The sequence below is a fragment of the Astyanax mexicanus genome, chromosome 5, assembly GCF_023375975.1.
Source record: "Astyanax mexicanus isolate ESR-SI-001 chromosome 5, AstMex3_surface, whole genome shotgun sequence".
NCBI lineage: Eukaryota > Metazoa > Chordata > Actinopteri > Characiformes > Acestrorhamphidae > Astyanax > Astyanax mexicanus.
In genome coordinates, this window is record NC_064412.1 from 55,401,382 (window position 1) to 55,426,359 (window position 24,978).

The 24,978-nt window shown below is 37.9% G+C and overlaps 1 protein-coding gene across 12 annotated transcripts; it reads right to left on the reverse strand.

The window, feature by feature from the left end:
• Positions 1 to 1,103: 1,103 nt before the first annotated feature.
• On the reverse strand, positions 1,104 to 24,651 carry bin1b (bridging integrator 1b). Of its 12 annotated transcripts, XM_007244182.4 has the most exons (21): positions 24,262 to 24,651; positions 16,241 to 16,321; positions 16,021 to 16,075; positions 15,250 to 15,344; positions 13,879 to 13,914; positions 13,553 to 13,648; positions 12,397 to 12,504; positions 12,053 to 12,145; positions 11,811 to 11,896; positions 10,955 to 11,030; positions 10,806 to 10,861; positions 10,636 to 10,662; positions 8,716 to 8,782; positions 7,714 to 7,848; positions 7,161 to 7,244; positions 5,860 to 5,883; positions 4,546 to 4,836; positions 4,293 to 4,319; positions 3,604 to 3,669; positions 3,404 to 3,505; positions 1,104 to 3,307 (listed from the first exon to the last, which is right to left on the reverse strand). In XM_007244182.4, the coding sequence occupies exons 1-21, from the start codon at positions 24,340 to 24,342 to the stop codon at positions 3,206 to 3,208; spliced, it is 1,788 nt and encodes a 595-aa protein (XP_007244244.3). In that variant the 5' UTR covers positions 24,343 to 24,651; the 3' UTR covers positions 1,104 to 3,205. The 12 variants fall into 12 exon arrangements, with proteins under 12 accessions (XP_007244244.3, XP_015460018.3, XP_015460017.3 ...); XM_015604532.3 differs by lacking the exon at positions 12,053 to 12,145; XM_015604531.3 differs by lacking the exon at positions 13,879 to 13,914 and having other exon boundaries at positions 24,262 to 24,650.
• Positions 24,652 to 24,978: the final 327 nt, after the last annotated feature.

The following is a 24,978-nucleotide window of genomic DNA, read 5'->3' on the forward strand; positions in this document are numbered from 1 at the left end:
ATCTGTTGGACAGATAAGAAAATACATTTAAAAGTGTTACAAACTATAATACTATAATTACACTTACAAATTATTAAATTAATGACAATTGATGACAACAGTGAACATACACATTTATGCAGTTAAACTAATGCAGTAAAAGAGAAATGCATACAGATCAGTATGAATTACTCACAGCAGTGTAATATTTAAAGAGCCATTTAACCCCTAAATGTTATATTAATGTTCAATAATAGCTGAAATGTGCTTTTATTGTGGTAATTTCTGCCTCTGCAGAGCCCTCTCAGGTTCAACTGTGCTGTAGTTTGATGTTTAGCCAATCAGCTGTCCCTCCTGCCCTGCCTCTAAACCCATACATCACCCAGTGCCCCTCCATTTCTTTGCCTTTTTTTCAAACTTGAGCTGAGGGTGACGTCAGCTAAAACCAGGAGGTTTTGTGCTTCTTTAATAGTTAATATACTTCCTATATTTCCTGAAGAAAATACAAAGACTTGCAACACTAAAGAGAAATAGTTCCAATTATACAAAAATTATTACATACTACATAAAGATATTCATGTTAATACCTAATTGGTAAAATTCATACATAAAGAACACTGGATTATAAGGCACATTGATGATTTTTGTGGAAATGAAAGGATTTTAAGTGCACCGTATAGTGCAGAAAAATATGGTACTCAATCACTTACAACAACATGCCAAAAGTCATAGGATAGATGTATGTAAATTGATCATGTAATATGATCATGAATTGAGTATTACTTCAGGGGATGGCTTGGGAACACCCACAGCTTTATACGTTGTTAGGTGTTATCTTTCAAGTGGTAACCAGTTCTTTAGCTTCAAGAGCCATGGCAAAAATCATGGGACACAAGAAGTATTTTTGAGGCGTGTCTGTGAACACTAGTTTACAGTGTTGTAATTAAACACAAATGAATACACAGAATTGTAATTTTGTAATTTGTGAATGTCTAAACCATCCAGTAGATGATCTGCTAGTTATTCAAATGTGCTGAAGGTAAAACATAAATTCTTCTATATCATAATATAATAATAACAACTTAAAAAAAAGAAATTCTTTTCTTTTACAATTTCTTTTACAATTTCTTTTACAACATTAATATTTATTGGTAATCATTTGAATGTGTCTGTCCAGATAAATAGCTTTACACTGTTTTCTCAAAAGGATGCAGTACTGGAAACATAGTACATAAATATAGTCTTTCTTTTGGGTGTTGATTTCTGACAAAAGACCTGGAAAAAAAAACAGCATTGTAACAGAAATAAAACATAAAACTTTGAGAAAGATCAGGGACAGTGGGAGAAAAATGTATTAAATGGGAAAGATATTGTCAAATCCAGGTCCAGAAAGCGATCATTTACCCCAGGAACTCTATTATTCTTTATTGTGCAGTAGAAGCAGAGCTTTTCAGGCAGGTGAAACTAAATCCTGGTCTAGATTTTCACATTCTGGACCTGGATTTGCTATTCTTGAAAGGACAATGGCATTCCTTTAGCTCAACAGGAAATGAACTGAGCATGAATGAAAGTAGAATAAAGAGCCCAATGCATTTCATCACTGGCAAAAATTCCCTGATCGCCAAAGTGAAGACATCAGAAATTAAACATTCTCAAATCACAGGGTTTTAATTAAACTGATTAGATGGCATATCTGTCCAGTCTATTCCAGATTTAGGTATAATTAAACACAATTCAACAACAACAAAAAAACAATGAAATAAACAAACATGACAAAACATTTCAGAATATCACATTGCAGTATTTGTTTCAAGCTATTTGCTGTTTGTACAGTAGAGCCAACATGGGTTCATCCCAAACAGGCTGTTTATTTGGTAATCTTCATATTAAAATAAAGTAACTAGCCTAAAAACACAAACATATTAAAAACGTATAAGATATATATTATGTAGTTTGAGTTTTTTCTTCCTTCACATGCTGGAAAACTCCAGTTCCACTTTTGGAGGCTCAGGCTCGTCAATGTTCAGTTGTCCTTATATCCAGGACACAGTTCAAAAGGTGAAAGATAGGATTCAGGAAGAGGAATCTGTGTCATAAACAAGCTATAGAACTATTTAAATAGTATAAAGAATATTTTTTGTCATCAAATTCCAATTTATTCATAAATTAACTCACTACAAAATCATTTCGGCAGTGATAAACATCATATTCCTTCCGTAAGAGGAAAGAATCTCGCTGGCACTGTATGTATTTGTATTAATCTCTTAATCTGAAATCCTCAACTGTAAAACCAACCATGCAAAATATTATTTAAAATATCGATACATATAAAAAGGTTCAAGGTTAAGTACCCACCGCACTTCATGTGTTTTATTGTTCCAGCAATGATCATGATTCACTGTGCTAAATGCTGCATAAATACCCTACAGAGTGTAGTATGTAATAATACTGCATCGACATCAAGGTTTGCTTTTTTCCACAAACAAAAAAAAAACAAAAACATATGAGAGTCAGGGGGGGAAGAATGGGGAGAAACGGTTTTAAAAATAGTGGTTAAATGTCAAGAACTCTGGTGTAAAATTGACTTTTGTTGTAATAAAACATGATAAAAAGTACTTACCTTTGTTGAATAGCACACCTCTGCTCTCCCACAGCTTTCTGAGATCTAGTAATTTTGTGCTTTTTGCCCAGCACTCTTTACAACAGCCACTTCGGGGCATATTTTGCCCCAATAAATCTCTTTTTACGCCGTTATCCAGGTTCAAAGTAGCTCCACACCTCCTTGGTAGAATCTGGAGAGCCCTGATATTTTAACTGAGGCATTTATCTACGTCTATGTCATTATCAGTACAGTGATGGTGGCGCCAGGAGCAGAAGCTAGCTTTATGGGATGTAAACAGAGGTTTTTTAAGCTTCTTCTGCACTTTTTAAGTTATTAATGTCTTGTTTTAAATGTCAGAGCTCTCCAGATTCTACCAATGAGGTGTGGAGCTACTTTGAGTCGGTGTAAAACGGTGTAAAAAGCGATTTATCAAGGCAAATTATGCCCCGAGGCGGCCGTTGTAAAAAGAGTGCTGAGCAAAATGCACAAAATTACTGTATCTCGGAAAGATGCAGGAGAAAGGAGGTGGGCTATTCAAATTTGGTAAGAACTCTTTATCCTGTTTTACTACAACAATAGTCCATTTTACGCCAGAGTTCTTCTCCTTTAACATGGACGTCCTGTTCACAATCTCTGGGTGAAGTTTTCAGGAAATACGCCTTTAGCAGTGAGGTCCTTATTCTGGAGCCAGTTTGACTCCTTCACACCAAGCAACCAGCCATCATCCTGCAAACAAACAAACACACACACACACAAGTTGATTGTTTAACACAAAAGCTTAACACTAAAGCTTCAGTGATGTGTTAAGGGAGAGTTACTGACCTGTTCGTCAGGGTTGTCGAATGGCAACACGAGGACAATGTCTCCAGATTTGAGGTCTAGCTCATCACTGTCTGTAGCAGCATAGTCATGCAATGCTTTGACCTGCCATTATACACACACACACACACACACACACAATCAAAACCTTCCATTTTACCAAAACACTTCAGTATGCTAAAGCCAATAAATGTTTGTCTAACCTTATACAGAACTCCTGAGGGAAGTTCAGCATCTGATGAACCATTGGTCACCGTTGTAGCAGCATTCTGAATTATAAAGAAAAACAAATGAAAGTTAACATGGAGAAAGATCAATATTATATAATATGTTTAGATCTTTTTAGAACTTTCTCTGAATTTTTTATTAATTTGTTAAAATAAACTCTATATGTTGTGTTGATGGTAACTATGTAACACCTAGACAGTCAGACGTTCAGTGTTATCTTGGCAACGTAGGAGCACCTCTCATATGGCTGCGTGTAAATGTAGCCAGTGTAAGCAATCAGTTCAGTTTTCTCGGCTGAGAAGCGCAAAAGAACTGCACTGTTAAAATAGCAATCCGCCAAATTGCGGATATCTTTATAATAGCCAAGAAACACAGCATGGTTGATGGCTTGCCTATAGGTTGCCAAAATAGGGCTGTTTTTTTTTTTTTTACCAATATTTCATATTTCCCTCTCTGATTTTCCTACTCCTCCATGCAGAATTCTTTATTCCTCTCAGCTCTTCTGACCTCACCATGTTGATCGCACTCATTTCACCAATCAAGAGTAAAGCAAACTAATATCCCTTAAATTACAATGGCTCCTTCAATGTCCTCTATACTAATTGTTTAGTCATTTCTAATCATTTCTAGTTGATGTGCTTCACTTGATTCTAAGTATACTCACTGAAAGGGTAGTAGCAGCTGCGTCAGTCTGAAATACAAAAAGATCATAGAGATTATAACAATACAGTACACACATATGTGAATTGTGAACACATTAAGCAAGACAGAAACACATAAAGCTGTAAAGCACAATGTCACGTCCACAGTCCCCTCAGACAAATGTCCTCCACCTCTAACAATCTGTCTCTCGTCCTTCTGATGCAGCTTAGACTCTGTCCAAACCGGACGTCCAGTCCAGAGCTGCCCTGTCCTACCTGAGCCCCTTCCTCGCCCCAGTCTCCCTCCTCTTCATTATCCCAGTCTGGCTGGCCGGCCTCAGTCTCAGCCTGTGCTGCGGGGGTGTGATCCTCCCAGCCTGGTGCTTCATAAGGCTGCACAGCTGCTGGTGCACCACCACCATCATCATCGTCCCAGCTCGGGGCTTCATAGGGCTTCACGTATGAAGAGCCCTGGTCCTCCCAGCTGGGCTGTTCATACGTCTGCGCATCTGCAGGAGCTTCTTCATCTGAATCCCACTGTGTGTCTGCAGTAAGGGTCTGCTCAGGCTGGGGCAGGAGGTGGTAGAAGGATCAGGAGTGTTTGGGGTTTAAGAGGAATTGGGGAATTGTATGGTGGATGTTGTTTGCAGCAATATAGAGGTACGAGGGCAATTAGGAGGATGATGGGGTAAAAGTTCAGGATGTGGGTTTGTGAGGAAAAGAACAGTCATTTTATTAATGATGGAACTACTGATTAATTATCTCTTTGTTTTCAAATGTTCCTTATACATTTTGCACTAATATAATTATTATTTTTTTATCACTAGTAATGACCCAACACATCCGCCACATTGCCAAGTGACATCACAGTGGCATCACTAACGCTCAGAGGAAAGCGCAGCTACTCGGTTCTGATACATCAGCTCACAGACGCAGCCTTGTGCTGATCCATGTCACCCTAGGAATAATGAGGGGAAAGAGAGAGTGCCATCTACTCTACCCACCCAGAGAGAGCAAGGACAATTGTGCTCTCTTAGGGCTCTGGCAGCTGATGGCAAGATGCATCACCGGGATTCGAACTACCCTACATTTCTTATATCGCCGCTGTCCAATGAAAACCAAGTATTTTAATTTTCGTTGATATTTAGTTTACTACACCATTTGAACAAATAAACTGTCCATTGATGAATTGATCAATATAGCTTCTTCAAATTGACCTGAAATAAATTTTGTTTTACATTGACTTCCAATTACAAGTTTTCCACTGAAAAGGAACGATATGCAATATTCTGAAAAATGCAGTATAGTTTGTAAAAGACCATTACTGATGCAAACTTCACACAATACAATTTGAGCAACCTTTTGAGCAATCTGCATATGAATGAAAAACAACAAAAAATTTTATTAATTTATACTATGGCCGATTTACGACTTCCTTATTATTATTACTACACATGCTAACGAGTCATGCTGTTGATACATTTAGCACACATCTGTTCATGCACATACTCAGGCTGGAATATGGTCACAAATCAGGTGCTTTCCCTGTGTGTGTATGATGACTTTCTCTGTACGAATCAATATTCTTACCTCCCAAGAGTCCTCTGAGGCCACCTTCCGTGAGGCAGTAAGGTGAAAAGAGATTTAAAAAAATAATAAAAACTATCAAATATCAAACCAATAGGGAGATAACACAGTGTGTGTTTTCTGGTTTAAACGCAGAAATAATGAAACAATATTTAAAGTAAAACAATAATTATTGTATATAATAATTTAGATTATCACAGAATTAGAAAATATAGCCTTTGCATGCAACAGTGTTTAAAAACTAGACGTATCGATGTTTGTTGTCTGATGGAACAGGAAATCATAATTATGATTAAACAATGTGCCTAATTGTTGTTTTTGTCTCTGATTTGTATAAGATTTTTCAGTATGATGTGACCTAGCCAGCCTGTCTACACTAGTGATTAATGGTTATACTGTTTCTTGCATGCAGTGGGATTACATACATACAGAAAAGGTGCAGATTAATCAGGGGGAATATGTCCACTCAATAAATCCCTTCAACCCATCTCAGAGAATGTGAATTTGTGGATTCAGTGGAAAAAGACTTAACACAAGAGACTATAGAGGAATAATAAAAATGTTCTACAGTACACCAAGTATAGATCACTGTAGTTATAACCATGTGCGCAACTGTTTGAGTTTCCTATTGTTGTGAGAACCCACTAAGCAAAAATCTCTAAACTTTTAACACAAACTTATTCAAAGAACACTGTGTCAGATGTTTCATGGAAACTAGATATAAGCTTATAAGTGGACCTCACATATCTTCCTCTGTTTTTCCTGCACCTCAACACTGGAGCTGGAATCTGGGGAGCTGCTACATTCACACAGAAGGTAAAGCTGTCTAAATCTGATTTTCTCAACAAATCTGGTGTTTTTTAGAGTGAATAATATTTTAAAATGTGACATATATCCAAACATTTTATGCACCTAATGTGACCTGCATGCACAATGCTTGAAAGTTTCAGTTTCATCTTTTCCAGCATCACATGGAAGGCATCTATCAAGGAATTCAATTGGCTGACAGCTGGGCTTAGTAAAGAATTTATATGGTGTATTTTCCATTATTTTAAGCCCATTATTATCCTTTAATGCTGCAACAGCGCCCACCTGTGGCCACGTTGGGACTTCAGAGTCTTCAGAAACATGTTTGCAGCACAGTCTTTTTTACAAAGACATCATCCCAAATATTTATGAGGTCCGTTACCTCGCTATCTCAGCACTGCTGTGTGATTTTGAGTCACCTTATTTTCTTCTACATTTCTACATTTTCTTTTGTCCCTTTTTTATCTCTTTCCTCTATCGTGACCTAGTACACCCACCTTGGGGTCTGGGGACGTGCTGATCGCCTGCATAGCATCCAGGTCCATATCCAGCAGACTGCCCGCTTTGGGCCCATCAGATTGCTGCACATATATATATATATATATATATATATATACACATGTGAAGAAACACACAGCACCTTTACTGGGATAGACTGATGAGAGGCCGCTGAGGACTGGGAGAATATACAGCACATGTTTAATGGAAATCTGGGTGCCTAAGAACCTGAACTGCGTAGTAATATGCTGGAAAAAGGGGGATGATGCTACACATGAGGGGAAGCTAAGTAAGAGTACTGGCCATGCAGTGATGCCAGGGATGAGGCAGTGGTTATGAGAAGACTTTAAAAGAAGCAGGGAGTCTGAAAATGATGAGAGTGATGAAGAAGCAAATCTGCAGGAATCACGGAATGATGGAGAGATGGATGGATGGATAAATTAATGGAAAGAATTGCTCTGGATGAAGATGGATAAAGGTAGTGCTCTAACTAAAAGGCTTGGATAGAGATGGAGTCACAGACTGAGGGGAAAGAGTAGCTTGACCTCTGACCTGTGAGGGTTGGGTAACGTTAATATTAGGCACCAGTGCATCCTCAAAAAGGTTAATGATGTCCTGTTTCGCCTCTTTAACTGGAGAAGGCCTCGGCGGCCGTTGGACCGGTGGACCTGGTGGAGCCGGTCTCGGCTGCCACAGACACACGTGCATCCACACAAGTGCAACACACACACACAAAACATACACACACAACGTACACGTGCAGATAGTGAGGGAGACAGACAAACAAATGCACAACACACAGTTAGATAAATACCACACGACATAGACAACAATCCAGCCATTCACTTTGTTTTAAATTGTACATTACATAAAACCCCAGATCAGAAAAATCAGAAAAAGTAATAAATATAAATAAATAATATAATAAATATAGACCCAATTTTAGAGATCTATGGGTGAGCAGGCAACGTGAACCGCACAGCTTGAATTAGGGTGTGTCAGTGTGTGTTTGCTATCGTAACGGCAGGAAAAGTACAACTTGCAAGGATCTTAAGACACGAAAGCCATCTACTAGTTCTCTTAATAAATCACTGTGTGTCACAGGTGTGCTCTGACTTTGGTGGATGGCTATTTTAATGGTGCAGCGCTTCTGCACATCTCAGAAGAGGAAACTGACCTCCTTATTCACACTGTAAAGGTGCGCAAGCAGCTCATGCTTTATGGGAACATCAATGTTATTTTGTTTTATATCTGTTTATTGTTGATGAAAACGTTGGCTTTGTGCACCTGCATAGCTAAGTTAGGTGTGAACATCTGACTGTTGCTAGTTGTCAGGGTTTAAATCAGTCAGTGGCGCACCTGTGATTTCCACTGCCAACATATGAATACGCCTGAAATTAACCTGAACACACCTTATTTTTAGACCACCACACCCATGACCACCAAGCGGTTGTATATATAGTTGAATAAAATTGCAAAAATTATTATTATTTTTTAATATGCATTGTTTATATGGCATCTCCCTCTCTCTTTCTCTCCTTTACTGAACAGTACCTTAGGTGCTTCTGTAGTCGTGTCTGACTCAGACTCTGCCATGGCGTTGTGGTTAGGTGCTGCTTCACTATAAAAAAGAAAAAGCAGGAAATTCAAAATAGTACAGATAATTTAGAGATTCTGACAGATCTACAGATCTAAATATACCCACTGTCAGCACAGAACCGTAAGGAAACAAAAAGCCGTGCTTTTACTCAAATATTGATGTTAACACACTACACAGCTGTGATCACTGATGTAAGTTTGATGAATATCTGCATGCAGTACAGGCACACACTTTAGACAGGGAGTAGAATAGTTTTTCTGAGTGTTATTATTAGTGTCACTTAAACCACACTTGTAGTAGTAGTATGTAGTTTAACCAATGACTGTAGAAAAGCATTGACAGCATGCTTACATTTCCTTCTGTTTTATAGAAATGAAGCTAATATTTCCTGCCATCTTCTCAAATGTGTAATAAGAGTACGCACAGTACAGACCAGAGGTGGAGCCAGACTTTGACGTTTACCCTCGTGTCTAATTTGTAGCTCCGCCCCCTCGTTACCTGTTTCCCCAGGTGTTCATTGTTTCTTGTGTGTTTCCTGTGTTTGTCGGTCTTTGCATATTCCCTTGTTGTTTTGTCGTTCCACTTTCTTCTAGTTTCATCTTGTTATACTACTTGTTTATTTCCTGGTTTATTTCCCTTGTCCTCGTTTGTTTTCCCGTTTACTATACCTGTTTATGTTCCCCTTTTCTGTCATTTGTGTTTTTGCTTGTTCTTTGTTTATTTGTTATTTTACTAATAAAATTCTTCTTACCTGGGAATACATCCACCTCAACGTCTCCCTGCCTGATCATCCCAGACATGCTTATTCCCTTTGGATACGTCGTTTGTTTGGTAAATGTAATGTTTCTATATGCAAAGTGCTGTTTATGTTTCTTTATTATAAAACAATTTCAACTATTTCCAACACATTACAGCACCAGACCTTAGCTCTGTTTACATTCATCTACATTCGTTTACATTCACTTTTATCCAAAGTGATTGACAGGGTTATTTCTATTACAGATTTGGGCTAATGTAGTGTTAGGAGTTTTGCCCAAGGACTCCTAATGGTGTAGCACAGCATTCAGTCACCCAGCCCTGGAATTGAAGCCCAGTCTTCCATATGATGTGGTAGCATACTAGCAGGTAGTTGTGTTATCCACTGTGCCACACCAACCACACTGTTTGCCGATGAGATGAACCAAAGCTACTGCAGTCCAATTTAAACCCTAATCTGGTATTTTAAACAGTATTAAGACTCAGTCCAGACAAGGAGATATATTTGTTGAGAATGCTGTCCAAGACAGCAAGTTAAAATAGAACTGAGCCCAGCAAGTCGAACTAACACTGATGTTAGCTGACCAGCTAATAGCTAAATAGATCACATTGATCATTTTATGCCACATCAACTTACGAAAAATGATCAATAACAGTGTGATTAATTGAGTAGTTTCCTGACAGCTTGACTATAACAGCTCGGCTATACTCTGCTATATGTTATGCAGTCAGGATTTTCCCAGCCATGACTGTCCTTTACGTCATTACTAATTGTAGTCCCGCCTTTCTGCCTTCTTACGATAATATAGCAGAATAAACCGATTTCTGTGGGGAAAATAACATACCGTAAATAGAACAGGGAAAACTAACTTTTAGGATTTAGGTGCTGGAGATGGAAAGACAGTTTAAAGGAGAAGATTTTGAGGGAAAATGGGCTGTTTAATTTTTTTCACATAAAAAAAACATAGGGAATGGCAGAGCTAAATATTATGCTGGACTAAATCTATGGTAGCTTTACTTTAGAGAGATGTTACACTGTTCCATGTTTTATACAGTCATTGGTTTTAACCATATGCTTCTGTTTTGCACACAAAAAATCACAGTCCTGGTAGAATTACCTCTTCCCAGTAGTCTTGGCAGGTTTTCTGGGGGGATTTGGGGGAGGATTCATTAAGTCTAAGGGGAATATAGATGCCTCCAATGCAAAGTTCTCAATAAAAAAAATGTTTGCTATAGCATATGTAACAGTAGTGAACTAAAGAACTAACAACATTCAGATTACACTCACTTGGCCTGCCGCTGTTCCTCTAGTTTGGTCATGATATCCACAAGGTTTAGGTTCAGCTGCAAAAACAAAATGACTTAATTCATTATGGAATTGATCTGTGTACGACATGTTTTTATTTTGTTGTTACAGACGAGTTAAAGATTTCTTACTTTGCCCATGTCTCTGTGGAACTTCTCTTCCAGCCCCGCTACACTCTGAAAGGTGGTCACGTACAATCCAATACGACTGGAGAGAAGGAGAGAGAGAGAGAAAGAGAGAGACATCACATAAGAACAAGCTTGAGTAAAATAATTATTTAAAGTTACAAAATCTGACATTTTTTAATTCATAATAATATACAGCAAATATTTATACGGATCATAAGGGGCACTATCAGTGAACGTCTATTTTCTGGTCTATTTTAATTCATAAGGCACACCAGATTATAAAGCACATTATGTGACAGTAGTAAGGAACAGGGGTGTCACCATGTTTCCCTTCTAACTCAGCAAGTCTACATAGATTAATCTACAGAGATTTCTGTCCTGAAAACTGTTTATTTGGGTGAGTAAAGCGCAGTAAGCTTAGAATTCTAGATTTCCAATAAGGCTCGGTGCAGGAGCATTAGCATTAGCAACTAACTGCTAGCACTAGCTGCAATTAGCGGCTAATGCTGCCCGACAGCCCTACACTGAGGAACCCTGAGTGTTCTGGTAAGCCAGACTATCCACAGATACCGATTTACCACACCTGGCTCTTAAAGAGAATGACAAGTGACACACTGATTGGTTTATATCACATTATGCCCAAAACACAACCATGATTGATTAAGAGAATTAGTACATGCCTTTTGCACTTCTGAGCCACACAAGGTGTACTTTTCCTGAAGTTACGATAGCAAAGACACACTGACACTCCCTAAATCAAGCTGCACAGTGCACAGTTGATGGTTCACTTATAAATCACAAAAAAAGGGCCCACAGGATGATTCAAGAGAGAAATAGTGAGATGTAAATAGGTCAGTACCTGTTCCACAGAGCTGGAAGCTCTTCCTGTAGATCATAATTGATCTCTTCAAATACCTTTTGCGCTCGTCCCAAATCTTCTTCTGCCTAATAATAATAATAATACACACAAATCGTTAACCTAATTATAGTAGTCTAAATATATGTATTAAATTAAAAATTACACTGAGCAAAAACTTAAAGCCAACAGGCAGGGTTAGAGGATTAGAGCAAAGTTTAGCAGCTGAGGTTCAGGTGCGTCACCTGGTTTCTGGTGAGGTTAGTTTGAGCGATTTGATGTGCTGTGATTATTCCCTGAGCCCAGCCTGGAGCAGCTTTCTCCATTAGAGCCAAAGGCTAAACATGCATGCAGAAAAAGATAGAGAGAGAAAAAGAGAGAGAGAGAGAGACGAAGCAGTACCAGTAGGTTTTAACAGCACATACAGACACACATTACAAACAAACATGTTGTACAGAACACACAGTCACGAGATTAATTACAATGATAAATTTATTTTATAAAGACACAGTAAAAGCATGCACACAAATGCAAACAGTAGCATTTAAAACATAAAGACAGCAAGCTTCATAGAGAGTGTATCCTGTACCTTGGCAATTTTAGCTTCATCCTTCTTTTTGCTTTTCTGTATGGAGGCAAAGTGATGTCTGGCACTGTCGAAGTCCACCAACTTCCTCTCTCGCTTCGCAATACGAGCCTGCAGGAGGAACCAAGCAGATCTCTGTTACAGTACCTGAATTCTGTGACGTGTCTCCAGAGCAACGTATATAAAACCGATCAGTGACAGCAATATGAAGTTCAAAATAGGCGCGTGCCATATCGTTTTGTATGCAATAATATCACCAAAATTTTTGAATATCGTGAACGATATTATACCCTGACATATCGTGGCATATTACCCACCCCTAATTATCACATCGGAGTACTACTTTTTTTTACTGTTTTTAGCAAAAAGAAAAAAGAAAATTCACACTGTTCTCATTTATTTCCCATTATATATCTACTACAGACAAATTATATCTGTTTAGTATAATTTATTTAACTTAAATCCTGGATATATGGAGATATTTGGAATTCACTATTAGGATCATGACATGCTGGATCTGGATTGACTTCTGTTACAAATCTGATAAAAATCTGGTGTTATTTTATTTCTCAGTTAGGGGTATGCCATATCATATCGTAAACAGAAATAAAATTTAATTAATTCATTAATTTTGTTGCAGTATTGTATGCTTTAAATATTTTTTAAATTCAGTGTTTTGTCATATCGCCAAGAGTATCGTTATCATGAAATTACCATGAAATATCGTGATATTATTTTAAGGCCATATCACCCACCCCTAGTTCAAAACATATCAAAACTTAACAAAGCAAATTAATAATTTTCATGCGTTTTCTTTAACACACTTTTGAACATCAAATTTTTGACTGATACTGTTCATGGCAACACCTGAGCAACCACCTGAAGGCAATAGTAACAGTTTTTACTTTACGTTTTAGTTCTTACTGTTCTTCATTTATTAGTTTTTTTGTAATGTGTTTTTGTTTACCAGTGTAATTTTTCTCCAGTGTCTATTACTGACTAACTGATCTGAGCTCAGGTTAATGATGTCTACAGGCTGTAGTTGAAGTGTAAAACTGATAATGATGACAAGAAAGATTTATAATCAGTTATAATGGGCTGCTCAATTTTGAAAACACAAAAATAATAACAAAATTAGATTAATAAATCTAAATCCAACCTTAATATCAGGAAACTGAGCCATGTAGTTATCCATGTTGATGACAGCACTGTCCACAAGCTTCTGATGAAAATCAGTCCATAAGACATCTGTGTCCTGTAAAACAACAGGCTTTAATACTTCAGGAACACCAAATATAAACCTCACACACTGATACACACAACCTCACACATACACACAGCCTACACAGACACATACATAAACACATGACCAGACTAGAGACCAAACACAGAATGCTACAGTGCGAATACAGCTAATACTAACACTGCTATCTACCGCACTACACTAAATCCTACAGTGCTGGCAGGAACATCTAACTACTTTACCTCCAGGTTATTATCCATCTCCTTCTCTATCATCTCCTTTACACAGAAAAACACAGAAAAAGCATGCACACGGAATGAATGACAACATGAACAAGTGACGAGAGGGAGATGACAAGGGGACAATGCAAATATACCATATAAAATAAAGACAAAAAACTGGATAGGATTAACACTCTCAATATATATTGCATTATTAATCATATGCTAACAATATGTATTGTTCTAAAGAATAAATATTAAGTAATTAAAATGTTTTTTTTAAGAAATGCATCAATATTAAAACAAAATACAGCTTTGGAAAAAAAATAAGAGATCACTTAAAAATGATGAGTTTCTTCGATTTTATCAAATTGAAATTCACTTAAATATAATCAAGAGGAAGATGGATGATCACAAGCCATCAAACCAAACTGAACTGCTTGAATTTTTGCACCAGGAGTAAAGCAGCATAAAGTTATCCAAAAGCAGTGTGTAAGACTGGTGGAGGAGAACATGATGCCAAGATGCATGAAAAAAACTTTGATTAAAAACCAGGGTTATTCCACCAAATATTGATTTCTGAACTCTTAAAACTTTATGAATATGAACTTTTTTTTCTTTGCATTAGTTGAGGTCTGAAAGCTCTGCATCTTTTTTGTTATTCCAGCCATTTCTGTAATGGGTTGGGGAGCAGTAGCTCTCCAGCCCAGAAGGTTGTAGGAACCAAGTGCAGAGCAGCAGATCTCAAAGCAGGTAAACCCAAGAGAAAGGGGAAAATTATAATAATAATAATAATAATAATAATAATCAATATATAATTAAGCCTCGCGGCTGCTTCACATACACACACACACACACACACACACACACACACACACACACACACACACACAGGAGAGAGCACACAGCTTAATCTCCAGCAGACTCGAGAGTGAGGAAAGGGACAGAGGAAGATACTTTTGCGGGAGGAGTTTTGCCAGCGGTGCTGAGCAAAACTCTCTCCAAAGGGACAGCAGGAAGAGAAAGAGAAAAGCCGAGGCTCACTCGAAAAAACGGGCATAGATTCGCTCTCACGAGCTTCAAAGATCCAGCGCCGAGTGGCTGGTTGGCGTTGCTTATAAGGTGTTGAAAGCAGGTGTTGATAATTAGCCAACTAACCCTCGGCGCTGGACTGGCACACCCTCCGATGCCCTGGAGGACGCCTCGATCGGGCACCAGCCCTTACAATTTCTCATTTTCTGCAAATAAATGCTCTAAATGACAATATTTTTATTTGGAATTTGGGAGAAATGTTGTCTGTAGTTTATAGAAACTGAAGTGCCCAATAGAAAATCAGTCATTAGGACCTCCACTGAGCATAAACACGAAGATGGAAATTGAAATTTTACACACCTCTGCGAGAGCGTCCATCTCCTCCTTCCCAAACCAGTCTGGCTCATACATGTCTGCTAGACAGTCCTGCAGACGTTTGGAGCATTCGTGCATTGCTGAGGAGAGACAGACAGACAGCTGGCAGGAGAACTAAAAACACAAATTTAGCATAATATAAAGTCTCTCTCACACACACACACACACACACACACACACACATGCAGGGCCCTATACCCTGCAAGATGCATAGAAATGCTTATTGCTACCTTACACCCCTTCATTGTCTATTTTTAACCCTTTCCCCTGCATATCCCCCCTGTTTGTTCAGGTACATTTCTGGCGTATTGATTTAAACCCTGACAATTAACCTGTTAGACGACCACTTATATCAGATGCACTTCACAAGCTCAACTCAACACACACACATTAACACACAGCAGTGCACAAAAACATTGCTGTTTCCGTAATTAACCTTTTCAATGCCTGAACTAGCAGGTCAGTTTCCTTTGCTAAGAACTACAGAAGTACTCCACCAATAAAATAGCAATCCGACAAAGTCAGAGCCCACTAGGCTCTTAACGGTAATGCCAAGTGATCCACTGATTGGTTTGTTTACATTACGTTCAAAACACACCCATGATTAATTTTTTTCAAGCTGTGCAAGCTGTACTTTTCCCGTCGTTACGATGGCAAAGACACACTGACGCATCCTAAATTAAACTGCACAGCGCACGGTTGATGGCTCACCTATACATGTCTAAAATAGGACACACACACATAAGATTTACTTACTTTTTACTGCTGCCAGATATGTCTTTAAGTCCCTTTGCAGCTTGGTGCCCTCGAGCTGTGCACAAATAAGAGGATGTAAGGCCACAACAATGAGAGAAATACAACCATGACCACTACTATGTTACACTATTTCAGAGGCTACACACACACACACACAAAGTATGTGTATATATATATATGCTACTGTTCATAATTCAAATGCAGCTTGAAGGAGTCTTACCATCTGCTTGTTGAAGTTTGTCACTTCTTCTTCAAACGCTGTGTCTTTGGTCTCATCAGCCTTCCCCAACTTCTGCATCATCTACAACCAAGATCACACACACACACACACACACACACACACACACACACATATTAGGGCTGCAATTTAATATAGTTGCAAGAGTAAGGAATTTGCAGATTATGTGATAATTACAGTATTTGTATGGTTAAACAATAGACACAGACTAAACAATAAAGAAACAATGTGCAGCCATGTATGTTCAAAGATGTCATATATATATATATATATATATATATATATATACATATATATATATACATATATATATATATATATATATATATATATATGTATATATATATATATATATTAAAATAATCACACCGAAACATTTATATCTAGTAGTATCCAGCTTGCCAGCTGTTTACTTTCTTTAAAACATCAGGTGTGTCTCTTACTACTTCTCAAACAGCAGAAACCTTAAATATGATAGTGTTAAGCTACAAGTATTAAGTCTGTGTATTAAACATACACATTAGCTTGGGGTGTTTTTTAAACATTGGTAGTTGGTAGTGAAAGCAGCTGGATTCCTTATAAATATCAAAATCAGAAAAATAAATATGGTAATGCTAATTCTCATCATATCTTATTAGTATTACTGTGCACAGTGTCCTTTTACTTGAAGCCCCCAAAATGTTCTATCTTTGAAGCAACTATTGTGGCAGAAATATAGAGCACAAAACAAAAGTTCCACTCTATATTGGGCATTACTTCCAACTCCAGAGTGTGTATTTTCAGAGCAGTGGGTTTGTTTGAGATAATGGATTTAGCTTTGGCTAATGCTTTATTAAGGGCTTCATCAAGCTAAAAGAGTTATGTTAAATCCACATGAGTTTGTTCATAATGTGCAAACAATAAAATCATTGCAAATGTTGTGTACGTTCTCTGATCAGCTTAAATAGCATTCATCTTGCCATTGTCTGTCAATCTGGCAACCCACGTGAGCTTCACATTTGGGGAGGGGCAGGCGAGGCAGTGTTTGGACACTAAGCTACTGTAGCCATTTCACATGCTCGTACTTATTTGGTAATGACTGTTCCTTTTAACAAACTTAACTTCACATGAAACACAGCTTATTTGTGCATGTGCATCAAGTAAGAAGCATGAACTGTTCACACAACACAAGCTGTGCATGCATTCATTCATTAAAAGGAGTGTCTACAAAGATTTGGCCAAACAAAGACTGCATCCTAATGCAGAAGGAAATCCAAGTAGATACTGCTTACTTCACACATACCCACAGAGTCCTCAGAAACACATTATACAGCAACGAGTATTTTCACTATAGCAAGCAGACACACTTCCTCTGTGTCAATGCCAGACAGCTACCCACAATGCCAGTTCCTCTCACAGCAACAAAGAGTGTGTTCCCCTGATTTCACTCACTCAAGTCCATTTCCTTTTCTGTGTCAACTTCATGATAAACTCAATTCAATATTCCAGCAGCCAAACACACAGTCTGATTCACGCTGCCTTTACAAAGCAATCAGAAACAGCGGTACATCCTGTGAGGGTCACAATGTGATGCCATATCTATATATACACACCTGTCTATGGCATGAACAGCATGGTTTCATTTCCTTCCGTTCTATAGCTATGAATTACTGACCGAATTCTCCCAGACCAAGTGCCTTTATTCAGTTCACAGCACAGACTGAAATAACCAGCGTGTTCAGTAAGTGTGTAATGCTTCAACAGAAAAAGTGCGGTTCATGTATTTTATTACAAAATTATCTACGTTTCTTTTAAATTACAGTACAGTACAGTCCTCCAGGTGAACGGTTGTTTCCGGTTGAGAGTACGCTGTGAGCTATTGGCTGCTGCTTTGTCTCACCGATGTGTGGATGAGTGAGTGCTGAGTATGAATGGTTGTGTGTGATATGTGTAAATTGTATAGGGTTTCTAAAAAGGAGCTACATAAGTTGAACTTCATTCATTCATTAATTCATCCTAAGCAGTAAAAAATCACAACATGATGGTTAAAATTTCCATTAGCTGGGATACTGCCACACTTTTCTTCAATGTGCTTCAAACTTTAATGTCTCTAATGTTGAGGTCAAGGCTAAGATGCTGTTCAATGGGCTGACAAATGTATATTCTAATATACAGTAGGGCTCAATCTGTGTTAAGTGCTAAAATATGCAAGAAAGAAGAACACACATCACAAACAAACACTGTCCATTGTAATGAAAGCAGGGTCTGAAAGAGTTTAAAACCCAGCTACTGGGTAAAGCTTGCTGATTGTCTGTTCTCACTCTCAATACAAAAGATATTTACGGCATTTACAGTTTCTAATTCAGTAAAACACAAACATGTTGTTTCACTTTAACTCCCAGAAAGGATCTGTGACTAAAATAAACGACAGTATTTCTAAAAATGTTCTACCACAACATCCATGTTTGGAAGTTGCGCCTCTAATAAGCACCTGTTTGGCATAGCTTTGGGCTTGGTTAATGCTGTCGTTTTCTCTGAGAACCAGGCAGCTGTCAATTCACAGCAGAGTATGGGGGTCAGTCATCTTTCATTCATACTGTTATTAGCACACGTGGACTATTCTGAAAAAGCTGAATGAGTGAGGTCTCTCCGCATGTGTGTGTGTATAGCATACATTTGCTATTCGCTATATTTAAATCTAGTGACTAGGATCAGTCTTCTTACAGTTCGAGCCATCAGGCTAATGAGGCTTAGGTCAGGGGAGATTAACCAGGTGCTACACAGGGTTTCCACGTGTGTGTCTGTGTATTAATCATCACAGACACAATGTTTTTTCAGCAACGGGAATGAGTCAGCCAAAAATGACGAATAGAACTTTTGCATTTCGACAAGTGAAATAAATGAAATGACTAAATAATGTATATATAGCAATAAAAAGCAAGACAAGGTACATTATTGTAGATCAGTATAAAGACTATTTTACATATACAGGGTTCATACATGTTTTACCAATACATTTCCATGATTTTTTTATGACTTTTCCATGCCTTCAAATCTCATTTTTATGAACATACAATTTTTAAAACATCAGGGCAGACATGGACAATAAAACCAAAAAACATCTAAAACTAAAATTAAAATTGATTATAGTAGGTCTAAATTGAATCAGATAAAATGCTGACACAATCTTTAATTATAAAGTGTGTGTCAGATCCTGAGAGCTCCATTGTGTAGGTCTAAATGACTGAATTAACTCTGAGCTGACGTATTTTTTTTAGCTTAAAATTAGATTTTCCAAAACCTTCTGGGCATTTTTATTTTTCCAAAACTTATCCAGGCCTGAAAATGGCTATTTTCAAATTTCATGATTTGTTCATATTTTGCATGAATGTACGAACCCTGCTTATATATTGATGAAAAAAAGTGTTTGGTATCCAATCTTCGATCAATTGTTTTATTGTCTTTAGTTCCTGTTTCGGCAATAAAATTTTCATTTCAATGCATCCCTAGTATAAACAGTCACTCGTAGTATGTGTTTCTATGTATTTGATTTTATTTTTTTAGTTTTTTGGGCCCTAAAGACCTCTGACTGCTGGGAACTGGTGTTCGGTGACAGGTCCCAAAAATACATTAAGCCTCATTTAACCCTCCCCAGATATAAAACCCCCGCCACATTCTGGAGGATTAGCTTGTGGGCTACAGCCTGTCTGCTATTCATAGTCTCTCTTTCGTGTTGAAAGCCCTTCAGGAACAGGTGTGTGGGAGTGTGCTGTAGAGGGCGGAGAGAGAGGAGGGGGCGTGGTTTATAATGAACTGTGGGAAGTGTGGCCTGTTCATCGGAAGAGTCATGCAGAAATTAAAGCTGTAAGAACAAAAGCTGGACAATCAGTATTGATAAAATCCTATATTATAATATTTATTAGGCTCTTGATTTTGGATCACTGCTTTAGGGATTTGAACTCATGTCTTGAATGGCTCATGTCTATCTGCTCCAGTCCTATTCTAAAGGCAGTACTTTTCTACTTGGACTAGAAAGGTCAGCAATGGGTGCAACAGTAAACAGTAAATGAATGCATTCATTAAAAGTGGTGTCCAGAACATTTGTACATACTGTATATAGTGTATAATGGTATAATGACACTTTGACACTCCCTTATCGCAAAGAAAACAAGTTCAGAAATCAATATTTGGTGGAATAACCCTGGTTTTTAATCAAAGTTTTTTTCATGCATCTTGGCATCATGTTCTCCTCCACCAGTCTTACACACTGCTTTTGGATAACTTTATGACACTCCTGGTGTAAAAATTCAAGCAGTTTATTTTGGTTTGATGGCTTGTGATCATCCTTCTTCCTCTTGATTATATTCTAGAGGTTTGTTAGGGATGCACCAAAATGTGAATTTTTGTTTGTAGCCAACGCTGAAAGGTCACATTTTTTCACAGAATTTCATTTTCATTTCTTTTTGGCGTTTTTTTTTTTTTTTTTTTTTTACAATTATTGCATTATTATATTATCAAAACAACACTTGCTGCAATTGCACTGCATCATTAAACAAAATCACTTTTCTTGTATTTTTAAATATCTCAGTTTGGGGTGTGCAATATCATATTGTATGTAATAATAAAAATTAGATTTCATTTAATTGAAATCAGTAGTGTATTCTTGAAATAATTTTTTTAATCAGTGTTTTGTCATATCATCAAGAGTATTGTTATTGTAACAATACCATGCAATATCGTTATATTATTTTAGGGCGATACTACCCACCACTAAAACTAAGTATATACTGTACCTACTGCTATATCATCAAGGATATCACAGTTTAAGTACAAGAAATGCATTATGTATCAATTATGACACCAATACCACTGTGAACATGTTACAGGCCAGCACTAAGAGAATAAGAGCTGATAGATGTTTCCTCTGAGAGAAGGGTCACGGCGCGTTGGAGTGTCTAATTCAGGAGCAGATGCCTGGGTGAATCTGATGCCGCCTGGCTATCCGCTCCCATTACTCCCTGCTCTGATGTCACGCTGACATCTCAGACCCGAGACCACATATGTCTCTATAGCAACTGGACATGCCAATGCTTCAGAATGCACCTAGTTTAACAGTAGGCCTCACGCCGGGAGGAGAAATGACTCAGGACAAGTGATACTACCAGCAGAAACCAGTACAGGATGGGGTGATTTTAGAGGGACAAATGGGACAGATGAAGGGAACGATGGAGTGACTGAGGGGATGAGATAGAAGGAACAACAGGGAGAGAGCAGGGATAGTGTTGTTCTTCAGTAGCTGGCTGAGTTTCAGAATGGAAGAGGAGACTATGACCTCCCCTCTGAGCAATCACATGGGTGGGTCATATATCACAGAGAGGGAGAATACGCTGTGATGCACGTCTGATGCAGTGCTAGGTTCTTTCACACTGAAGCTAAAAGAAAAGACAGCCGTTATGGAGTTATCCATTAGTTCTACTTCTGTCATGGCACTTCCTTTAATATATTTCTTTTATATTGTTCTTAAATCACACACACACAATACTTGTTGACTTGTCAATATGGAGAAAACAAAGCCCAAACATTGTCAAAAACTAGATATCGTCCTCTGCTGCCTTACACATAGGCATGTCAAATTGGTTTTTTTTTTTGTTTTTTTTTGTGGACGATATATTGTCCCAGAAATTATTGCGATACACAATATTTTTTTAATTTTAAGACTATTAAATACACTTTTTAAAGACAGCAAAAATGTGAAAAATAATTTATTATAATTAGTTTAGGAATTATATACGTATTTCTTCACCTACTTTAGTCCACGCTGTGTGTATGGAGTCACAGTTATTGAAGCGTGACTGGCTAAAATACTGTTCACTGTTACATGTGTGAACAAACATACAAATAAACACTAAAGACGATATCACAATTATCAAAAATTATTGAGGTCATGTTCATTTATTGTACGATAAAACGATATCGCAATTATTGTGACAGCCCTACTTACACATTTTTTTTTCCTATTTTTCCTAGAGATCTTTGTTCTTGTGCTCGTAAGCACGGGCATACGAGGACGTAAAAAAAAAAAGCCCTGATCCTCAAGCAGATTAATCAGCAGCATATGGAGGATGAGACAAGCAGAGATAAAGAGAAAGAGAGTTCTTCATCCCTGAAATTAAAAACTGGCCACCTACAGCCTAACACAAACACATACAAACATTCAGGTAATCGACTCCAGAGAGCAATAAGTAATACATACAGTAGCGTAACCTTTTCTCTCTAGAAGAATCTGCAGCCAGCCTTCTCCCTTCTCCCCTTAGCTTTAATACATTTAGAGCTCATAATAACTATACTGCATAATCTACTGTATAATATATATCAGCCACAATACTATGCTAGTTTACCAGCATAGGGTTTGCTTTTACTGGAAGACCAACTTTTCTCTTAACTCACCCTGACTGACCTATACGACCAACATGAAAAACATCAAATTAAACACATATATAAATACATTATGCTGGTTAATCATCGGCTAGTTTACTAGCAAAGGAATGTTTTGACTGATTGACTAGCATAGACCATCTGAAACCAGCCAGACAAGTTTGTCTTTGTAAAGGTGTCATTAAAAGGTTATGAATGATTTGTTATTATATTTTGTTATCATTATATAAGTGGCATTACATTGGTCTTAAAATGACAATACTATTGCTTATTGCAATAATTTCTGGGATAAGATATTGTATATTGTTATAGTGCAGGCCTATATATATCTAAAAATGAATGAATTAATTAATTAATTAAGTAATGTCTACTGGTAAACCTGCATTACAGAGATCTGTAATTTAGTAGTATTTAGTAGTAAAATCACATAACCTTTAAGTTCTATCTCATGAACCCTGACAACAGTAACACTGTGTGAGGGGTGACAACACACACACACACACACACACACACACACACACACACAGTAGTCATATTATGTGGGGGTATTTCCACTATTCACTGTGGCAAGGTCACTTCTTATTTGAGACTAATTTTATTCACTCCACTACGAGAGATTGAATCCCATCAGGTTTCCCACTGACAACCAGACAGAACACTCTGGAGGTCCACAGTGAGAGAACAGAAAAAAGTTTCACAACAGCTGCAGACAGCTGACAGAGACAGATACCAAAACCCAGCTCTTATTTTATCCGCTTTAGTCACCGTTTCCGCTAGCTTTCAGTCCAGCAAGGGAAGTAAACGAGCTGGAAAACCCGGAGTATATTCTCTTACTAGATGATACTAGAAGAAGCAACCAAGTACCAAACAATTCTACAGCTTTCTAGAAAACTACAGGAGACTGCTGCACGTGAGGGAAACTGAGGCGTTCACTGTAGCAGAGTGTAAAGTTAGCTACAAAATAAATTATCTCACCCCTGAGGGGTTTCACTTCTCAGCCCTCTGCGTTCCTCTCCTGTCGCTTTGACATTTAGCATTTAGAAAGTTGACTGAATGGCTCTCTCCACAAGCAGACACTTGGCGGGTACTTGTGGTGAACTTTTGTAAGCTATTTACCGGACTTTTTCCACAGAGTTTTCCCTCTGAAAATCCAGATTTTGACCTTGTTTTGTGCTGGTAGCTGGTTTCAAATGATATGAAGATATGTTTTGAAAAGTAGCTGGTATAGAAAAATACCACATATTGGTATATTTGCCTATTAACCAATCAGCTCTTGACCAGACAACATAGTTCATTAACTTAAGCTACATTTGTTTTTGGTCAAGCTTGTCTATATGCTGACCATGCAAGTAAAAACAATCAGTTTGGTCATGCTGGTTATCCAGCACTGGTCAGGTTGGTTGGTCATGCTTGTAGATACACCTACACATAACAAAATAACCAAAAACAGACTCCAATAGACAACCCAATCAACTTAACTTAACTTTTAACTTGACTTGTTCAAACTGACCTCGAAAAAAAGCCATGTAAAGACCCTAGTTAAAAAAAAGGTTGTGAGTTGTTTTTTTGTTAGATTTTCTGTACTTTACCTTCTCCTGAGCTCGAGTTATCCTCTTCTGTACATTACTAGCCAGTTTCCCAGCGTTCACCCCTTTCCCTATCTCAGCCATGACAGGCACTTCAGGCTCCCCAAGTCTCTGCAGAAGAAGCTGAACTAACAGCGAACAAAAACAAGAGCAAAAAGCTGCAGCACGAACTGCAACAGAGTTACGACAAAAAGAGGAAACGCAGCGGCTGAGCGGAACTCCAGAGGAACTCCAGAGGGCTTTCTGTCGGGTCTCCTCTCTCTGCTCGGTGGGAAAGCATCTTAAAGGGATAGAGAGGACAGGACGTAACTCTAATCCCTCACAAAGACAGCCCCTTTAAAGGTGAGTGAGCCGCACCACTGACAGACTATAGTACACTGACTGACTGGCGGGCTCTCCAAACCTCAACACACACACACACACACACACACACACACACACCAGTTCACTTCTACTCAAACTCAAGTTATAGCCTAGACTTGAATGAGAGCTGCTACACTTATGAAATCGCCCTGAGACCCAGAAAAATGCTTTAATTCTTAGATTTTTTTTTACAGATCATTTTATTTAAAACAGAAAATTCCCAAGCATTCACGGTCAGTGTAATGTTTATTAATTTAATTTTCTGACCGTTTGAAGCTAAATGCAAAAACAGATAATTGGATTTGTTGGATTTTGTTTAAATGTAGTTTAGTGTACAATAAATAGGTTTTCATTCAT